Source organism: Cheilinus undulatus, linkage group 11, assembly GCF_018320785.1.
Source record: "Cheilinus undulatus linkage group 11, ASM1832078v1, whole genome shotgun sequence".
In the NCBI taxonomy this organism is placed as follows: Eukaryota; Metazoa; Chordata; class Actinopteri; order Labriformes; family Labridae; genus Cheilinus; species Cheilinus undulatus.
The window spans coordinates 12,970,617-12,990,939 of NC_054875.1; the positions used below are offsets into that span (position 1 = coordinate 12,970,617).

At 37.2% G+C, this 20,323-nt stretch overlaps 3 protein-coding genes across 4 annotated transcripts; 1 reads left to right on the forward strand and 2 right to left on the reverse strand.

Moving 5' to 3' along the window:
- Positions 1-724: 724 nt before the first annotated feature.
- slc35c2 (solute carrier family 35 member C2) lies at positions 725-13,606 on the reverse strand. The gene is made up of 10 exons (XM_041799696.1): positions 13,166-13,606; positions 11,788-11,983; positions 11,147-11,297; positions 8,830-8,893; positions 8,536-8,608; positions 7,935-8,103; positions 7,397-7,480; positions 5,782-5,957; positions 5,089-5,218; positions 725-1,648 (listed from the first exon to the last, which is right to left on the reverse strand). Exons 2-10 carry the CDS (start codon positions 11,896-11,898, stop codon positions 1,518-1,520), a joined length of 1,089 nt encoding a protein of 362 aa, XP_041655630.1. The 5' UTR covers positions 11,899-11,983; positions 13,166-13,606; the 3' UTR covers positions 725-1,517.
- A 1,147-nt stretch (positions 13,607-14,753) lies between these two features.
- Positions 14,754-15,573, forward strand: taf13 (TATA-box binding protein associated factor 13). 2 transcript variants are annotated; one of them, XM_041799563.1, is made up of 2 exons: positions 14,754-14,856; positions 14,979-15,573. In XM_041799563.1, the coding sequence occupies exon 2, from the start codon at positions 14,983-14,985 to the stop codon at positions 15,355-15,357; it is 375 nt and encodes a 124-aa protein (XP_041655497.1). In that variant the 5' UTR covers positions 14,754-14,856; positions 14,979-14,982; the 3' UTR covers positions 15,358-15,573. The 2 variants fall into 2 exon arrangements, with proteins under 2 accessions (XP_041655497.1, XP_041655498.1); XM_041799564.1 differs by having other exon boundaries at positions 14,756-14,856; positions 14,982-15,573.
- A 1,526-nt stretch (positions 15,574-17,099) lies between these two features.
- Positions 17,100-20,268, reverse strand: tnnc2 (troponin C type 2 (fast)). The gene is made up of 6 exons (XM_041799495.1): positions 20,160-20,268; positions 19,285-19,336; positions 18,867-19,010; positions 18,254-18,368; positions 18,020-18,156; positions 17,100-17,607 (listed from the first exon to the last, which is right to left on the reverse strand). Exons 1-6 carry the CDS (start codon positions 20,160-20,162, stop codon positions 17,576-17,578), a joined length of 483 nt encoding a protein of 160 aa, XP_041655429.1. The 5' UTR covers positions 20,163-20,268; the 3' UTR covers positions 17,100-17,575.
- Positions 20,269-20,323: the final 55 nt, after the last annotated feature.

The following is a 20,323-nucleotide window of genomic DNA, read 5'->3' on the forward strand; positions in this document are numbered from 1 at the left end:
CAGTGATGGTTTGAGGTACCGTGTCATCTGCTGGTGTTAGTTCACTGTGCTTTATCAAGTCCAAGGTAAACACTGTTGGCTGTCTACCAGGAGAATTTCAAGCACTTCTGGCTTCCATCTGCTGCGAAGCTTTATAAAGATACTGATTTCCTTTTCCAGCAAGACTTGGCCCATGCCCACAGTGAAGCCAAAACTACCAAAAACTGGTCTCACCATGGTGTTCAATTGGCGTAGAGAATCTCAGGAGTAATGTCAAGAGAAAGATGAGAGACGCCAGACTCAACAATACAGACGAGCTGAAATATCATAGCATCATGGGCTTCATAACACCTCAGCAGTGCCACAGACTGATTGACCTTTTATTAACACTTTTTTCCCTTGGCACACATTTGTGAAAACAGGTTTGTGACCTGGTTTTGGATCCTGACCCACCAGCAGAAAACCACTGAATTAGTGGGAGTAACTTCAGATAAACTCTGACTTTTGTCTGCTTTTATGGTGCTATTCATGTAATTTAATCTTTCTCTGCATTGTACAATGTCTTTGAGTTTTTGTGAAAAGCCCTTCATAAATAAAATGTATTATTTTTATCATTATTCTTATTATTATGAACTCTACTATGATGGCTGAAGTAAGCATAGCAGCATGAATGGAATAACCTATGATGATAAAAAAGAAGGACAGGTATGCTGTTTTTGAGTATACAACACTCAGTTGTCACAGGTTTATTTTGGAATAAGAAACCATCTCCTCTCTTTATTTCTTACTGAAGTGCAACAATTCTGCATCTCACTGAAAATCAGCAAAAAACATTCAAAAAGATTAACTTCTTAAAAAGCTTCCAACTCAAGTTATTCTGCTACACAATAGCTGATTTAATCATAATGAATTTAAAAAATAGCTCTTGAAAGTAGTCTTCTTGACTGCTGTGAGGTTAAGAAGGCACATTAAGGTGCAGTCCTTTCAGATCCCCTGGAAAAGAAAATAAAGCTGGGGACCTTAACTTTTAGTTTTAACGAATGGTCTCCCATCCTTTAGCTCGACTGAAATTAATAATTTACTTTTTGTTAGCAGCACAAGTCTCTCAAGTAAGTCTGATTATTAAAATTCTACTACCAAACCTGGTAAGAAGATATTCCCACAGCGTACCATGTTTCCAGCAAAGAAAAATGACCCACTACATTTTAAGGTGTCATAGTATCCCTTTTTCCTCTCCATACATCACACTTTGTTGACATTCAGGTGTAATAGCTACATTTTTGAAGGTTCCCTAAGGCAAAAGATCATAATTTGTGTCAAGTCCACAGTCGATTTACAGCTGATGATGAACTCCTTGTCTGAACTGAAAACATGATGTGAAGAGGAATAGAGTTAAAGAGGATGTTCCCTCTTTTATGGCAGTGTTACCTAAACATGAGTAGTTTTTGAAGGCTTTGACATCACTGTTCAGACCGTCTGGAAATGTAAAGGAGAGACTTGTGGACAACTGAGACTTCAGTGGTGTGCATCCACTGATGTCAGTGCAGAGTGATTTCTTGTTCCTCATCTTCATCAACGGCTGAATCCTCTATTTCATCTCCGTTCCGCAGTAAGGGCAACTCGAGCTCTGGGCTCTTAGTGTTGAGCTGCCTTAAAGATGGGCCTTTGTCTAGGAGAAAAAAAGACAAAGTTGACCTTCTTAGTGTCATCTCTTTTTCAATTCCTTTCAAATCAGAATGGATATTGAGCTTTAGAGTGCAAGACATTCATGCTGATTCTGTTAAGTTGCACTTCATTACAGCATTGTGATGTAACACACGCTGTCAGACATGCACGCACACAGCACTGCCCTTCTCTGATCCAATCTTGCTTCTCTAATGCCTGTTACTACCTTCAAAGCTGGCACTGGGGGGGGGGGATGTTTTATTCCTGCATTAAGCCTATGCGGTATTCATAGAGAAGGCAAAACGTCAGAGGCATAAATATTACACCTTGAAATACACTGTAAATTAGCATTTGGACACAGCCCATGACATGGGCATGACATGCCTCGACTGGCAGAAAATCTTTTGTCATTTATTGAGTTAGTGAGCTAGCAACCCTTAGAAGAATCTTCTCCTTTTCCCTGCCATTAAACCAAAATAACCAAGCTGGTGTCTATAAAGATGCAATACTAACAAGTAGGCCTGAACAATCTGGGGAAATAATCTTAATTAGATTTTTTCCCCCAATTTTGCATTTGCAATTTAATATGCTATAATTTAAGTTCCTCATCTTATGCATTTCTCAACAAACAAGCAATAAATCATTCAACAGTATAATGAGGACAATATTTGGTAGATTCAACTAAGGCTAAACAATTGTGAAAACATATTGACTTGCAATAATGTTAACTCGTATCAAACTTAATATTTACTGTTATACTGAAGGGAATGTTGATTTATATCTTTCTCAGTTTGATTAAGATAGACACACAAAAATAAGGAAAAAAAGAATTTTTTAACAAACTTGTCCAAAAAATTGACACTAGAATGTTTTCATGATATGTAGATCATATCTATGCCTCCAAAAATGTATAAAACTGATATTTTGGCACAAATTTTAGGTTAAAGAATTACTGCATCTTCTGCAGTTTGAAGACTTCAGTAGCCCATACTGCGATTGAATCTAAATTCTGATTAATTTACATTTTTTATTAATTAACAAGGTCAGAAAAATAAGATAATGCACATTCGGATCCAAACCATGCAGGTGCAGGTATTATTCTTCAAGGGTATCAGCATGAGGATCACAAAACAAAGTTATTTGGTCAGATAAACTGTAGAGGTAAAGTCTAATCTATGCAAGGCTGATATAAGGATCTGAACTGATGTGATTAAATCAGATAGCTCTAATTATTTCACAATGGCCATCAGGTGGGGACATTTCACCAAGTAAAACAGGATGGGAAGGACACTGATGTAGCCTGATGATCTTTTGAATGGATCTTTGTGTCTCTGGGAAAAAAAAGGATTTGATAAACCCTTTTATGATACAATTCAATGTTTTAATATATCTACAAGTAAAAAGGTAGCACTTCAGCCCTGGTTTAAACTGAGGTACTAAATGTTTTCTCCATCCTACACACCCATTTAGCAATCTTACTTTATTTGTTAATTTGTTTTTTAGATTATTTCTTGGGGGTTTTTGCATTTATTTAGTTAGGATAGCTAAAGAGAGAGAGGAAAAATGGGGAGAGAATGCAGGAAGACATGCACCAAACAGTGCTGAGACCAGGGACTGGTCCCGCAACCAGTACACAAGGACTGCAGCCTCTGTTCATGGGTGCCAGCTGTACCCACAGAGCTAAACCAGTTGGCTATGTATTTTATTTCGGTTGATCAATTGTTTTTGTGGTAAATCTAGATTTTAAAGAACAAAAATCTAGGTTGTCTTCTCAACTTCCTCTGCTGCTTCCCAAGGGCTTTCCCTGGTTAAGTACAGGATGAACTTCTCTGCAGAATGAGAAACATTTTGATAATTTGTGACCCAACTCATTGCACATATTTAAGTCATTCGTAAAAAAAATACTCAAACAAGTTTCAATAACACCCAACTAACAAAATGCTTTTGTTGAATGGCTCTGTTGTTTCTATGAGGAGAGGCTTTATAGAAACAACAGAGGTAAACTTTGTCATTCTTCATATATAATATACTAGTAATTAAATGCAATATTTTTTATGCTAGTGCACTTTCAAAGACCCAATCAAGCCTCACAGACTAATTCAGTTTACTTTAATTAGATGAAATTGATAAAATCAGAGGAAAACTTGTTTGAGTTATTTTTTCACTGTATCTCATAAACAAGAAAAAAAAATCTATTAAAATCATAAATCTCTTTAGGTGTGAAAAAAAATCTGTCTTTATTTTAAGGCCATATTGCCCTCCCCTATTGATGGATGTGTTTTCCTGAGACTGACATATTTTTGTGCACGAAACAAGTGTTATTTAGACACTTAAAAGACTAAGGCTGCATTCATTTTGTCTGCATCTCCTGCTTGTTTTATTTCTAGGCCCAGTTCAGTCGTGGCAGACGGCTGTTTAACATGAACTTAGCTCTAATTACCTCCGCCAAGGAGGTTACGTGATTGAGTGGGTTTGTTTGTTCGTTTGTTTGTTTGTTTGTTAGCAACATAACTCAAAAAGTCATGGACGGATTTTCAGGAAATTTTCAGGAAATGTCAGAAATGGCATAAGGAAGAACTGATTAGATTTTGGGACTGATCCGGATCACCGCCTGGATCCAGGAATTTTTTAAAGGATTCTGTACTATTGGGAGATAGGGCTAATGGCAGAGGTTTGTGCTGTTACCACTTGGCACCAGGAGATGGCAGACATGAGTAACTTATTCAAAGTTTTGGAGTTTATAGAGTTTGAAAGACGCACGCCCGGTTGAGGAGACGAGTCGGAGCGTAACAGAGAGAAAAACAGCAAATTGTAGCAAGAATACTCACAATGCTGGGAGGAACAGAGGAATATTCACCCTCTGCCATGACTTCCACAGGTAGTGAAGCCAATACTTTGCCTCACCATGTCTCCACCCCACCATCTGGACCCAGGAATGTTTTTAAAGGACTCTTAACTATTGGGAGATAGGACTAATGGCGGAGGTCTGCGCTGTCTGCGTGCTTTTCTAGTTGAGGATTGTGACAGTTAAAACAAAGTGTTTCCATCGTTTTCAAATGCTGCAAAGTTTTTGCTCATGGTGGGTCTCTGTAAATTATATTTTAAACCAGGTCCTGAGCTGCTGTTTATGTGAAGTGTCATGGGGTGACATTTGTAATGGTGCAATACAAAAGATAAAAATAACTTTTTCATTGACTCATTACAGAAGAAGACATCTTGCAGTTAAAGTTATAAAATTAGAAGTATTTTACTTTTCATAGACAGTGGACATTTAACTTGCGAAAAAAAAAAATCTTTTCACAAAAAAACATCAGTGAACACTTTAAGTAGAATCATAGCTCAGTAGCCCATCCTGTCTGTTGGGATCAGATCAGATTAACCTTTGATTTATTATAAATTAGCTTTGATAATATAATGAGCAATAACAATAAAATGAGCACTTACTTTTTGAATAATATGTCTTCAGTCCCACATGTAATGAAATGCCACACAGACACACGGCGAATCCCAGCCAATTAAGCACGCTCATTCTGTCTCCCATCACAGATGCTGCCAAAAGCAGAGTACACACCTCCTACAGAACAATAAGACAGTTAAAGGAATTAAGGAAGGGTGTATTAGATAAGTCTGAACAAGACTAGAACAGTACAGGCCTTTCAGTTTTTATGAGGATGCAATAATCCTCACTCAACAGAAACCTAAAGCTAAGGGATAAATGCTAAATTAAAGACAACCAGACTTAATGTGCTTTTCAATTCCTGTCTGATTAGATTACCTGACTCAGAATGATAACATTTCCAAGTTTTAAGATGTATGAGAAGAAGAGTAGCCACATGGAATGAATTCTAAATCTGCAGTTTTGAGCAAAAATTAAGTGGAAACCTGCATTATGAACAAGTGCTTTTTCATTGTCAAATGTTTTGTGCTTTGTATATAAAATTAGAAGGTGGTTATTGGTGGTATACTTTGAATTTTTTAACTAGGATAAATGCATTTTTGTTTATGTTACAAACATGCATGACTGGGCTTATTAGCCTTTATATGCATGAAAAATAAACACAGTAAACTCATATATTAAATAATCTGTGTCAGGGTTAAAAAAAAAATACTATACAGCACAGAGAAAATAAAAAGTACCTTAAAGATCCCTGAAATAGATAATGTGAGGCTTGAGGTCTTGGAGACCAGCAGAAACTCGGAGAAGCCCAAACCAAAAGCCAGCGTGCCGCCGATGCTGAGTGTGGCGAGTGAATGAAGGAGGGGTGAAAGCTCTGTCACCCGGAATAACTTTTCTGAGGTGCTGAGGCTGAGGCCTGGAAAACGACGGGAAGAAATATCAACTACATTCTTCCTATTGTTTGTTTATAGGATATGCTCATTCATATTACAGAACTCCAAAGTCAATGCAATTTTGTTATGAGGATATCCTCAAGAAATTCAAAGAACTTAAAGAAATGACATCACTGGAAACCCTTTAAATACGGCATAGTTTCCTGTTTTGAACATATTTCCTTGTTAAGAAAAGTCTTACAGAACATCTCACTTAACTTGAAATCGAGCTCTCGACATTTCATTCAATTAACCTGATTTTATCTTGCGTCACAAATTCTACTCAATGTGCCTTTCAGATATGTAGTACCAGCTCAACTCTACTACTCTTCTGGTTTTTAGTTTCCAGAAGAGAAAGTACTTTGCTCTGAGCAAGCTGAAAATAAAAGGTGATGTAAAGACACTGCTGACTACTGATTGGTGCATCATGAGTATGTTAAGGATTACAATTACAGCTGTCAAATGACTGACATTTTTATTTAATCTCCTTTTTGTGCATTTTGAAATCCCTCTATGTTGCATGTAAACTGTTTAGATGTTTTTTTTACCATCTTAAACAAGTAGTAATCAACTTCCTTTTTAATGACCTGCTTTTATTTTTAAGGACATAAAGGAACTTCAGGTAGATTGAACATTGTGACATGAACAAAACCATAAAAAAGAAACTTTTTATAGACTGAAAGTAGCATAAGGGAAGTCAAATGATTCCTAACACAAAGTGCAAATGACTTTTGACTTGACCACTGGGCTGTCTGAAAGCTTTCTGAAACTGAAATAAGACATTAAGGAGTGGTGGTGGACTAATTTTACATCATAGTTGCGGCAGGGAGATGCTGTGGTGGCTTAACCAAAAGAGACTGAAAGGGAAAAAATTAAAAATAAAAATTAAAAAAAAAAAAGAAAAAAAAAAGAAAAAAAAAAAAAAAAAGAGAGAAAAGGGCTAAATCTAAACACCCGAATTTTTAAAATATCCCTGCCTGAACCAACATAAAAAATGCAGGAAGTGTAGTGCTCTTTGGATTTGGATACACGCAGTCATAAAGTAACAAGAAAGCCTTAAGGCAATCTGTTCTAAACAATTAAACTGAATTTATATTCACGGAAGATTCACAAGTGCTCATTGAGAAACTCTGAACTTCTTTGGCATAAAGCCTTTGTTGGAGAGTGAAAAGACTTCCCTTGATTTAGGACATGCTTGCTCTTGCAGTTTCGCAAAACAAGTAAATTAAAGGGTATTAGGACAAATTGATCACTTAATCTCTGTCAGTAATTCATTATATGAGGAATACTCACAGTCCATGAATACTTCTTTACCAATTATGACCGAAATACTTTTTTTTCTTCTTTTTTAGTTTCAGAGTTCAGTTTTCAGAACTGACAACAGAGAAAGGTTTACAAAGCACAGCTTTAAGACTGTACTCACCTTCATTAAACAAGAAGAGAGGAAAGAGGCCAAGGAACATGAGAGGTTGTAGGTGGTACATGGCGTCTATTGGGTTCTGAAGACCTGGGATGAAGAATAATGTCAACATCACTTTCAAGTCAAGAGAATTTGATTTTAAGCTTGCATGAATTTAACTTAAAAATGAGCACACATTTAGATATTATCAAAAATTACTTGTCTAACCCTTTATCTTAACAGCATGTGTAATATTCTGCTTTAACTGGGGTGTTTCCAAACTTTGTATTCATAAATATAAAGCATTCTTAATAGCTTTACTATAGGTTTAGCTACCATGCAGTTCATGCACACTCTGATGATCATAAAACGTAATGCAAACACCAGCAGCTAAACAGGTAACAATATTTCAGATGAGTTACTAATTTTTTTTCCACTTCTGCACATTCTGCAGGAAATTCATCTGGTTATTTTAGTTGGAAGCAAACATGTAGCAAACTGCAATGAGGGTGCTTCTTATATCCTTCCATCATTTTCAATCTAATAGTAAATTGAAACTGACCCAGCTCAGCTTTCTGCATGAGGACCTGAGTGAGGGTCCAGCGGATGCCCCCTAGGAAGGACGCCAGCAGCACCATGATGAAGCCCTCCATGTTGAACTGAGTTGACTCAAATGTAAACATAAACAGACCTGAAGCTATCAGCAGAACCACCAGGATCAGGAATGGGTTCTGGTCAGAAGGAACAAAGAAGAGATGGCAATTAACAAATGAGGATTATATTACATATGTACTAAAGATAATAAATGAATACATTTATATTGTAGTGAGTATCCTGTATCATTAGTAGATAACACAAAGGCTTAAGTTATACTACAGTTTTCTTATGCTATTTCACTGTGGCTAATATATACTGGGTACATTGAATTTATTACTTGTAATTGTTGTGTAAAAACTAAATGTTGCTGAACTTCCTGTTCCTCTCTTCAGTGACAGCAAACACAAACACAACAAAACATTTCCTCTCCAAAAATAAAGTATGAAAGTAAACAGCACATTATTCACGCAGGAACGTAAATCAAGAAAAAGCAGTTTAGCTCCAGTGCTTTGTAGTACAAACACAATTTCCATAAATAAATTAAGTTAAAAATGAAGGATACTTACCGGCTCCTCCAGTTTGAAGATGAGGGAGAAAAAGAGAATAAAGAGCACGGCTGAAGACTTGGTCATGGTGTACCTTAATGACATAAAGCAAAAGCCACAAAGCAGAGGAAACAATTAATAACTGCACAGATGTGATAACCTTAATATAGTCGGTTAATTTTAAAGTTGTAAGTTTTTATCTTGGCCAAGACACCCTTTTTAATGAGATTTGTAATCTCAAAGAGGCTTTCCTGGTTAAATAAATTTAAAAAAACAAAACAAAACAAAAGTTAGAAAAATGAGCTTTAAACTTACAAGCTTATGGTGATGAAGAGGAAGCTCCAGTTGGAAAGTCCAATGTCTAGTGCTGTTGCCAAGGCTGGGGTAAGGGAATAAAACAAAATCTTAGAAGGCAAAAACATTGTGATACATTTGTGTTCCTCTATTTTAAGTCTTTCAGTTGGAAATTCAAAAGACATCAAAGGTAAAAACGGCTCAGTTTTAATAGTTAATGTTTTACTGTAAAAAAAAAACAACTTCAAGTTTTAGGCTTAAATTTGCAGAACTGCATGGAGTACTTTGATTATACTACAAAAATTAAGAACTTCAAGAGTCCTGTGAAGTACTTTTTGAGACTACGCCATTGTCTCACCCTTTCTAAAATCAATTTTGAGACTTTTTACAAACATTTCTAGATTTTGAACCCACATAGAGAAAACTAATACCATTTTTCACCAGATCTCATGCTGGACATAAATGCTTTGATTCCCATTGTTCAAACATTTTTTTTCAGATCTTGCAAGTGTCTTTTTTTTGCCCATTTAAAACCATTCCCTGAAAATGCTTTCTTCAGGCCATATTTCACTGACTTTTAATTTCCCTCATCTCTTCTGCTCACAGTTTGTCAATCTGAACATAAATCTTTATTTGTTCAAGTCTCAAATCTTAACAAGCTTTTCCAGGTTAAATAAAGGCTATATACTATAAAATTCAGAATATGTCACCCCAGTGTTGAAGTTACAATCTTTATTGGAGTCTCCTGGTAGGAAAAATTGTTTAAATTTTCCCCCTGTGTGATGATTTTCATTTCTTTTAGCAGCCCACAATGTCCAGTTACTGTGCAGCAGTATTGCTCTTCCATCTGTATTTGCCACATGAAGTCTGCATATCTACTTGCTATTTTTCAGTAGTGGAGCTGTTAGCCTACAGGGATTGTTGTGTGACAGGCTCACAGTGTAGGAACAACACTGCCCACCTCTGCTTGTCACTTGTTGTCTTTCACTTAAGAGTCTTTTCAATCAAACCAGCCTATACACATTGACTTATGACCTAATGAGGGAAAAATAATCCTACCCCTACTGATCTGCCCTGCACTGCTATGTTTCACAGCACGTTGTGAGCTGGGAAGCAGCCACTTCCAGCAATGGAAGCAAGTTTTCCATCACATCAGGTTAAGTGCAGTGGGTGATAGAGGAAGCTGCACTTGTGGCCATGGCAGCTCATGTCTCAACATCTTTTTACCGATATACTGGTTGTATCAGAATACAGGACCCAGCCAACTTTGTAAGGAAAAATAGGTACTAAAAGTCTGTCTTATACACCAGAATTTACAGTAAATAAAAATAAAATAAGGTGCCATTTATGCTGCTGATTTTACAGAGTATTCAGACGTGTACCAGCCCAAAAGCCATCAAAAACTTCAAATGTTTACAAGCAAAAATAAGAATTGACAGCAGAGATTATAACTTGATCCAAAACCTTTAAATTTTTAAAGACCACAGTAACCCTAGTCATTTTTCGGCTACCCCTGTAGAAAAAGTGGTACTTTTTGTTAATTTTTCAGTTTTGCCTGTTCATGTATTTACAGTTATTTTAAAAAATCTCAAACTGCTTTCTTAAAACTAAAATCTACCACTCACTATGAACCACTGCTTTTGAAATGTAGAAACAGCATTTTCATCAGTGTGAGGAGATGGGCAGTGCTTTTTTAATGCACATGTTCTCTGAATATGTATGTTTGGACCTTCACGTTATTTATACTTTAAAATGGTCGTAAATGCAATAGTTTCAGACTTTGCTGCTTCTCAATAATGCTCATAGATGGTTTACAAATCAATGAACTGGCAAGGTATCACCTAGTTATTTAAATATTATAAACTACAGTGTTATAATGAATATTTACCAACTTAACAAGAGCATTATCAGTATAATCTTTTTTAGCTGTGATATAATGTATCATTTAGAAGCTATTTCCTTTATCAGACACAACTTAATAACAAAATGACATAACTTATATTATTACTAATGATAAGAAAACAATTATCACTTACAGTTTGTAAACAGCTATTACCTGAAATAAATCAAGCATAAATCACCAAAGTATTAATGATTTTTTAAAAAGCATTATTGGTTATTAGACCCTTCAACTGTCCTTTTCATGTGATGTAATCTTTTTTTTTTTTATCAATTTGAACTTTAGTCGGTGTGCTGTAAGTGCGTGTATTTTCCACTCAAAACTCAACCGGTAAGCATGATAAGAGCTGCCTATCAGCTCTCTTTTCTCTGCTCTGAATGCTTTGTGCTATCATCTGTGCAGTGTGGTGAAACTCTTAGTACTCTGTTTAAACCTCACCTGTAGGTGCTACTTTACGTAGGTAGTCTCTCCAGCTCAGAATGATGCGTGGTTTCCCTGTCCAGAGCTGCATGGCCCGCCGTGTCAGAGCTGACAGGCAGAAGATGATGGTGAGGTGAACCAACGTCATGAAGAGAGGGTAGTGGAAATCCTGGGAGAAAAAAAAAACAAGCAGGATCATCCTTGATGGCTTTGTGGACATACATCATCCATTGTCTTTTGGCTTCTTTTTGATTTTGTGAACACTGAGACAATAAAAAATCCTCTCAAGAACTCCTCCTAGTGGAGAAGCACTTAATACTGAGGCTGTAGGTCATGTGTTTCATCAGGCTATAGTCAAATGATTTCACAAAAAAGAAAATAACATGTTAGCCTTTTGATCAAAATTTTCCATGGTATGATTATATTAAATATAGATTAGGGGTCTGTGATTAATAAATGCACATGATAAACTTATCATATTAAATCACATTTTTAGTTCAAATATAACTATCCCTATCAACTTTATATGTCAGTCAGGGTCACAAAGAAAAATGATTTAAGAACAGTTTTTTCATTTTCACCAATCGCTCTTAACACACCATGCATGTCTTTTGCTAAGGAACAGTTTCCTGCCTTATCAGCTGAACTCTGTCACTTACCTTCATCAGCCATTTGTTATAGAAGGTGATGCCTATAGAAAAGGCGTAGTACAGGAGAACTAATCCAACAGTACGAAGCCCTCGGCAGAGGAACTGGACAGGGCACGCCATAAAGGGCTGCCAGGATCAGTGGTTCAGAGAGACTGCTACTTTGGAAAGTTCATCTCAACAATGAATGTGCAGCAGGCAGCTCTTCCTAGAAACCAAGCAGATTCATTTAAATGAGGGGGACATAGTGTGAGGAGTAACAGAGAAGGGGTGGCAGGGGAAGAGAAATAAAGGTTAGAGTTTGGAAACATTTGCATAGTTATGGAATAAATCCACTTCTAAGACATGTGATATTTCAAATAAGATAGATAAGACAGTATCATTCATACTGATATTATTTATGCTGATGTTATTTGGGAGGAAAAAAGGATGTCAAGCATAATACTCAGTTAAAAGGTTTACAGGAAGAACCATTGGATAGTATGCTTAAAGACCACAAGGTAATCTGTTTGAAATTACAGCTGCACAGTTTGGAACTAGTGTGTGATTATACTGGACAATAATACAATATAATACATATATAGTATCATGAGCCTAAAGGCTTGGTTATCAAGGAAAATACAGGGAATTATAATAGCTTTTAACAGTACGGCCTTCAAAAAAAAAGTTTTCCTTTTTTTAAAATAAAAGTTCTTCTACACAAAGTGCAATAGTAGCACTTCAAGGTCTTTCTGCAGCCTTTTTAAGCCTTTCAAGTACTTATTAATGCAAAAATAATGTATTAACATTATTAATAATTTATGCAATTATGTAACTGCAAGGCCTGACCTCTCATTGCAATTACATCTGCATGTTTAGTTCAAATATTTTTTATAATTTCATTTATTTTATGAGCATTTGGTATATGAGTAAAAAACTAATAATACATCTTTAATACCAAGGAAGCAAAAAATAAGTAGTCTACACCCAATATTGGGTCATTTATTGATTTAATTCTCAAGAAACTCTTGTAAATGATCTTAATTGCTTAAACATTTTGGCAACTTTTGGAGAAGTGGGTGGAACTGGCAATGGGCATGGGTTTCCCTGATGCCATTTATCTTAAAAATACTGGAATAATTTTTGCTCCATGTCACGCAGTCCTAAGCTGCAAACATTCACATTTGATAAACAGGCATTTCCAATGGTGGCTTATATTAGTTTGAACACCAGCATCAGCTAATGCTAACTGCTAAACCATGACAATTCCTGGCATGTTTATGATGAATGTTAACCACACATGGACAACAAGTTATGTCATAGGAAGACAGAAAGTTTAATTTCACAAATAAGAAAACCTGCAGTAGTGTTGACTCACCATGGCAAACGTAAATGTAACGGTAGAACTTACCAGATGGTTGTTCCGCTAAGTTTAACAGGTCCAATTGTTATCTGGGCTCACCGGGTTACATCCCGCTACCGTCTATTCGCATTAGCTAACTGTACACAAAGATACTATTCATTTGGCTGCACAAGCTAAGTCTGTGGAAAATTGAACACGCGATTTTACCCTCTGAAGTGACTCTACGCTTAGTTAAGCCTCTAACACTATTACTCCCCCTCTGCAACTAGTGACAGAGTACACACTGCGTCCACCGTGGCGTCGTGTCATCTTAGTGCAGCGACATCCTCCTTATGCCGAACTCCACTGATATTATCTCCGTAAACAAAGATCCTATTTATTCACCATCTGAAAGTCACATGTACTACGAACAAAGACATAGCTCAAACCAGAGTGGACCGTTCTTTAATTCGGAATCAGCATAACCTACCAGGAAGTGGTAGTATTTCATACTTTGTGGCTTTACTTGTTTTGGGTTACTGCTGCTCGCTATCGCCTCCCAGAGGTTCATATTAAACTGTGCGAAAATATTTAAAAAAGGAACTCTGGTTTGAACCTTACTGCAAACTTTAGATAATTCATGATTAAGCAAGGTAATGTATGGTGGCCTGGAAGGGCAATACAAAGTTACACAGTCTGGAACACTTTAATAAAGCTTGAAACAAATTTACATTAACCAAAAAATTTACTTACATTTTAATAAACGTATTTAAATCAGCAAAAGACTTTTACAAATTAATTTTTTAAACACAAAAGTGTAATACTAGATTTAAAAAAAAATGATTGACTTTTACAAATCTTGAAACAAATTTACAAAGTCTTATGTAAAATTTCAAAATCTGAAATTGTTTGAAAGGCTTGAAACAAACTGATAATAGCAAAACACTTTATAAATGACAAAACAAAAACAACGAACAAAGTCCAATACAAAATAACAAAGTCTGAATCACTTTTACAAAACGTGACAAATATACGTTAACCAAAACATTTTTGCATTTAACTAAACATTTCTTTTTATTAGCAAAACACTTTTACAACTGACTAAACAAATTTCAGTTTTACAAAACGAACTTACATAAAGTCAAGTACAAAATTACAAAGTCTGACCTTAAACAAAACTTGAAAATTGGGCCACTTCTGGCATTTGATGCATTCAGTTTCTCTCTTCCCCCTTTTTTTTTTTTTTTTTTTTGTTTGTTAATTTATGAAATGTAAAGTGTTTTGGAGAAGTATTTCAGGCTTGTATTTTACTGTTTGTACATTTGTTTTGTAAAATGTCAACGTGTTTTGTCATTTGCAGAAGACTTTCTCTTTTGTAAATTTGTTTTATAAAATGTAAACATTTTTTGGTTGATGTAAATTTGTTTCCAGTTTTCTGTTGTAATTTTTGTTGCACTTCCAGGTTCCGGTGGAAATGGTCAACATAGACGCAGTTAATCTCAAATAAGAATTTGTTATTGTAGAATCATTCTTTGTTGATCTTGTTCAGAAAAATTAGTCAAATTGTCGCATACGTTAACTTTCAAAATGGCAAACGCTAATCCGGTCGGTGGGAATAAGTAAACGCTAGGGGCAGTGTTTTCATTTGAAGCCCCCTTTCCCGTGTAAGTTATTTCCGCAGTTGAGGAAAGTGAACCGGAAGTCAACGCAGACAGAAGATTGTTGTGATACGTGAGTAGAGGTAACGGTTCATACTCGAGGTAAAGTGTTGTTTTCCCGTAATTGCTTAAAATGTAATATTTGCACGCATTACAATTCGACAAGATCATTAATGCAATGATTTTTGTTTAGTTAATTACTTTCATTTATGTATTTTTTTTAGCAGAATGGCGGACGAGGAGGACGAGCAAGGCTTCGACGAGGAGGTGGACGACGGAGCCACTGGAGTGGATGTCGGCCACGGGAAGAGAAAGAGGCTCTTTTCCAAGGAGCTCCGGTGTATGATGTACGGATTTGGAGACGACCAGAACCCGTATACAGAGTCAGTGGATATTCTGGAGGACCTGGTGATTGAGTTTATCACTGAAATGACTCACAAAGCGATGTCCATCGGACGCCAGGGCCGCGTCCAGGTGGAGGACATTGTTTTCCTTATAAGAAAAGACCCCAGGAAGTTCGCCAGAGTGAAAGACCTTCTGACCATGAATGAGGAGCTGAAGAGAGCCAGGAAAGCTTTCGACGAGGCTAATTATGGCTCATAACCCTGAAATGGGACACATTTTAGTTACATCCTAATTGACATTTTTTGTTTCTCTCCAGTGAACACACAGTAATTCACCTGACATTTAAATGTGCCCTTATAGCTTTGTAGATTGAAGTCAGCCAAACAAGGCTTCATATCAGACGGAAATGCAGTAGATTTCCTGCAGACATTCTTTTGTTTGAGACATTTTCAATAAATGATAAAGTCGCCTGTCTCTCTTTAGTGTGTATAATTGTATGTTTTATCAGGTGTGGGAGACAAAAACAAGGATCTAAAGACACAAACCATGATGGGAACAGGGTGACATTATACTGACATTTATCTATACTTGTATCAGGGTAGGAATTTGACTTTTAATCAACCTTCCACTGTGGCTGGTGGCTTCAAATATCCACCCTTCCTTATTTTTTACCAGCCACTCTATTTAAACAAGCAACATTATTTAATGAGGTATGATGTTAAAATCAGGGCTTAAATTATTCAACTTACAGGCTGTTTAATAAGAGGGAGTTATTGCAATAATCTGAACTGTTGCTCATTTTAAACCACATTTTTCAACCAATTTGTCCAATACTCAACTATGCAAATATTTGCTGTGCTCCCTACAGGGAGAATTTTAAATGTTTAGGCCTTTACCTGCATTGTAAGCTTTACACTCTCTAGAATTTGATAATTTCTGTACATTTTCTGCAGTGTCGAGCCAAATTCAGGCTTTTCACTCAGCAGCTTTGCATGTATTCACAAATGTTGCTGCTCAGAGCTAAAAATCTAGTCTTATGACACTCTATAAAGTTCTGCTGATATTTAAGGTTAATATATCAGCTGTGAATTTTGGCAGAAATGTTTGCATCTACTGCTGTGATAACGTTTGAGCCGTTACTTGCGTGCGCCAATATAATGCCTGTAATATTGTGTATCCCTAATTTTAACCTCAACTCCCTGTTATTGGATGAAGTGCATGATGATTGTTGTTGTGTGTCATTTCAAGGCTGGTGCTCCCAAATAAGCACCACTTTGTTTTCTCGTTTGTACCTCACTAGTGATGGGAATCCCAGTTATTGAAGTGATCTAGATCATTTTGCAAATCTTAGCTACAAAACCTATTATAAGAGGCAATATCAGCAGGCAATGAGCTTACTTACTGTAATCATAGTAACCCATATAACTCTTAGAATAACACCTTTTTAGATGGATCAGTCTTTTACCATGGTGTGCCTGTGGCTGAGCAGAGGGAATTGTCCTGTAGTGATCCATCTGTTCATTTTATATATATACTCATCATGTTCAGGGTCACAGAGGGGCTGGAGGTGATTCAAGCTGTCACTGGGCACTAGATGGGGCATACCATAGAGTGCCAGTCAATCACAGGGCTGACCAAAACCACTCACATACATCAACACAGACATTCATAGTCAGCAATTTACACCATATATTTGGACAGTGGGAGAGAGCTGTAGTACCCAAGAGAATCCCACACAGAAAGGCCCCTGTATGCTTGAGATTTAAAGAAGGAACCATCTTACGGCAACAGCACAACTACACCATCATGAAGCTCATGGCTATAATGAATAACCACAAAAAAGGCAAAAGAAAGAGAACAGGAATCCAGCTCCCACAGGTCACATAAAATAACTGACAGACATCTCTACACAGCAGTCAATGCTGAAACAGTCGACTGTAGCCATCACACCTCTAGGTTAACACAGAGCTTACTGTGTTTCAAACACAATGGACAAAAAGAAGAAACAAACAGATTTTATTGAATTCCTCAAAACAAAATTTTTACACAGACTTAAATATGACAGACCAACTACAAGTGAGCATGTGTTAGTTCATTTATTCTCTTCAAGCAAATTACTTCTTTGTACAGTGAAGTGGTTGAATTACTTGGTCTAAGCAGCAGGTCACAGGCTGCCGTTCTATCTAGACTACATCTAGATCAGAGCTTAACCAGCAGATCAGGGGGTCGCTCATGATAACGTGCACTGTATTTCCTCATTGCATCCATGGGCTTTCTGCTTTCACTAGTGAGCTGGGGAAGGGTGTAACCCAGCCGGCGACCCACCATTATTTGTCCTAGCTCTCTGTTGAGGAGGTCTACAAGGATGGAGAAGAGAGGTGAAGAATCAGGTGGACAGACGGGGAGCCAGGGGGTGGTTTGAGTGTGTCAGTGAGGGGTAACGGGGAAGGAGGAATGTCCATGAGTCTTTCTGGTTTTACTGCACATTCTCCATCATCTTGAGGAATTCTGGAAAAGTGAAGAGGAAGGACACAGTTTAACCACCAACAAGATCATCAGCAGCAGCAATCAGTATAATAAATACACAAATTAAATCTGCACAAGAGTTAAGAATGATTCTTAACATTAGCAGCTCAACTAAAGCAAGGTCCTTTATTCTGAAATTCTGTCTATTGATTGTGAGATGTGGCTTATTTAAAGAAAAACATCAAGTAATTCCCAAAATGTACAGAAGTGTAACCAATTAGCCACAATGAGGCAACTCAAACCACATCACACCAGGCAGATAGGAAGGTTGTATATCACTTGAAAGTTGTAAGATCCTCTAAATTCTCCAGAGTATGTCAAAGAGCCTATTTCTCCTTTTTTCTTGGATGTAAAATCTAAAAATAATGAATAATGATAATTATCACGCACGTACCATCAAAGTCGAGCATGCCATCAGCGTTCTTGTCTCCATCCTTCAGCAGCTCATCGATCTCATCCTCTGTGATGGACTCGCCGGTGCTGCGGATGATGAGGGCGAACTCCTCTCTGTCGATGTAGCCATCGCCGTTCCTGAATAAAACAACACACAACAACAGTTAATTACATTGTGAAAGGAAGAAACATGCGTGCAGATGAAGAGAACCGTGCTGTGACATGATGGACGTACTTGTCGAACACACGGAAGCACTCTGCCAACTCTTCCTCGCTCTTGCCGGCCTGGTCCTCCTTTAGCAGCCTCACCATCATGACCAAGAACTCCTCGAAGTCAATGGTACCGCTACCTGAGGTTCAAAAAAGAAAGAAAAAAAAAATAGACAATGGTCAGCCTGATCAAAGACCCATTGTCGTGCGTTTTGTTGGGGGTTCACATCTTTACGCACAGTTTTACGCACGAAGCACATCAGGATGGCTATCATAAAGTATGCCCTGATTGTTTTTTTACGTATAGCTATGACTAAGAGTAAAATAAAGAAGGATGAGTCTGACTTGAAAATACACTAATTAATATTTACATTACATAACAAACTGTAACACAATATTAATGGGCCATTTATGACCAATACTCCCGGCACACTTGTGCCTTAATCTTTATTTCCTAATAACAGTGGATTTCCCTTTATAAGAATGTTATTTACATAAACTTTGATTGTATGACCGTGTGTTTAACATCACTAAAGTGTAACTGTTTTATGTTGAGTTATTGCTTGTGCGTAAATCACTGGGTGCGCACACAGCGCACAGCGTAATTGTTAGATCAGAGACTATGTCCCGTCGCTCACCGTCCTCATCGACCTCCTCGATGATCTCATCCAACTCCTCTCTTGTCGGGTTCTGACCCAGCATTCTCATCACAGTACCCAACTCCTTGGTGCTGATATCACCGCCACCGTCGGTGTCAAACATGTCAAAGGCGGCCTTGAACTCTGGAAAACGAAGTGAGGATAATTATTCTCTTGCAATAGAAAACAGGTCCGTAAAGACTTAATCTACATGAAAATCTGCCCTGTTCTATTCTGAACAGTGATTTATATCATAGCTCGTTAAAATACAATAGAGTCCCACTGGGGCAGATTACAGCCCGGGGATAAAAGCCTGATGGATGGACAGTTTCTCATGGATTGACTACACATGTGACTTTATAACTATGCCCATTGTTTCGAATGATAGTTAAGTATACGACTTGAAGTTTTTACTCACCAGCCAGCATTTCCTCGCTCAGGTAGGAGCGGGCCTCTTGTTGCGCGTCAGTCTGGAAGACAACAGGTGCCACTTTGTCACATCATCATTCACTATATTTTTATTCAGGTTTATTGATCATGAATTGAACTGAATATAAAGAAAATGCTAAAATTGTTCATGTCAACATGGCTTGTAACCATGGAATTAACCATAGGAGAGTAAACCTCCATTACGCGTAGTAAATTGGCACAGATCAAGATTATTCCGTTAATTTGGTATCAGAATCATAATTATTTATTAATACACCATTTATAAATGAGTCATTATGATTCTTTTTTATCATTAGCATGTTTTCATAAGTCATGTGATGCAGCATTAGGTAGATGGGTCTCCCAGGGATTCTTGAGCTTGGTGAAAATTAGTCCTGCTATTTCAGGCTCAACACATTAGGCTCGCTGTATATGGCCAGCGGACATCCAATCCCTGGAATTTGACGCCTAAGCAGAATCCGCACTTTAGCAGCTGACACCCATCAACTTAGCAGCGTAAGTCTGCACCAAGATCAGTGCTCTAGCATTTATAAAGCCACTGATCTAAAATAAGGAAAACAATGTTTCAAATGCTTAAAATGCAATCATTCAGTACAGGATAGAAAATCCAATTAATCAATCTTCTTTTTATCAGTTTAAAGGGAAGTCAGCAGTTACGCTTTCAAACTTAAGAACAAATAAACATGCTGTTCCACGACTAAATCTTGGACTTCCAAATGGCTTTATTACTTAATCAATAACCCTCCATTCACTCTTATTTGATGAGTTAATTAGGCCTACAATTGGCTGGTTGACAATCTTGGAACAGTTAAACTTGTAATCTGTACAAATGCTTGCTCTTACCATGTTTGTGGATTAGCTTTTCCCCCCCAAATATCCAAGGAAAAAAGAAAAGCCCAAAGGTGTGGTCAATCCGCGTGCACCCCAACAGAGAGACTAGACGTCAAGTGAAGGTTCAGACACACTTTAAACGGGGCAGCTTGGTCCCGCCCCCTGTCCGTCACAGG

Excerpts from the sequence above, each read along its gene's own strand:
- slc35c2 (XM_041799696.1), bottom strand. The coding sequence starts at position 11,898 with ATGGCGTGCCCTGTCCAGTTCCTCTGCCGAGGGCTTCGTACTGTTGGA. Across the intron at positions 11,298-11,787 it reads ATAACAAATGGCTGATGAAG|GATTTCCACTACCCTCTCTT; the intron begins GTAAGTGACAGA and ends TTTTTCTCCCAG. Across the intron at positions 8,894-11,146 it reads ACGTAAAGTAGCACCTACAG|CCTTGGCAACAGCACTAGAC; the intron begins GTGAGGTTTAAA and ends CCCTTACCCCAG.
- taf13 (XM_041799563.1), top strand. The coding sequence starts at position 14,983 with ATGGCGGACGAGGAGGACGAGCAAGGCTTCGACGAGGAGGTGGACGAC.
- tnnc2 (XM_041799495.1), bottom strand. Across the intron at positions 18,157-18,253 it reads TGCTTCCGTGTGTTCGACAA|GAACGGCGATGGCTACATCG; the intron begins GTACGTCCATCA and ends TGTTTTATTCAG. Across the intron at positions 17,608-18,019 it reads TGGCATGCTCGACTTTGATG|AATTCCTCAAGATGATGGAG; the intron begins GTACGTGCGTGA and ends TCACTTTTCCAG.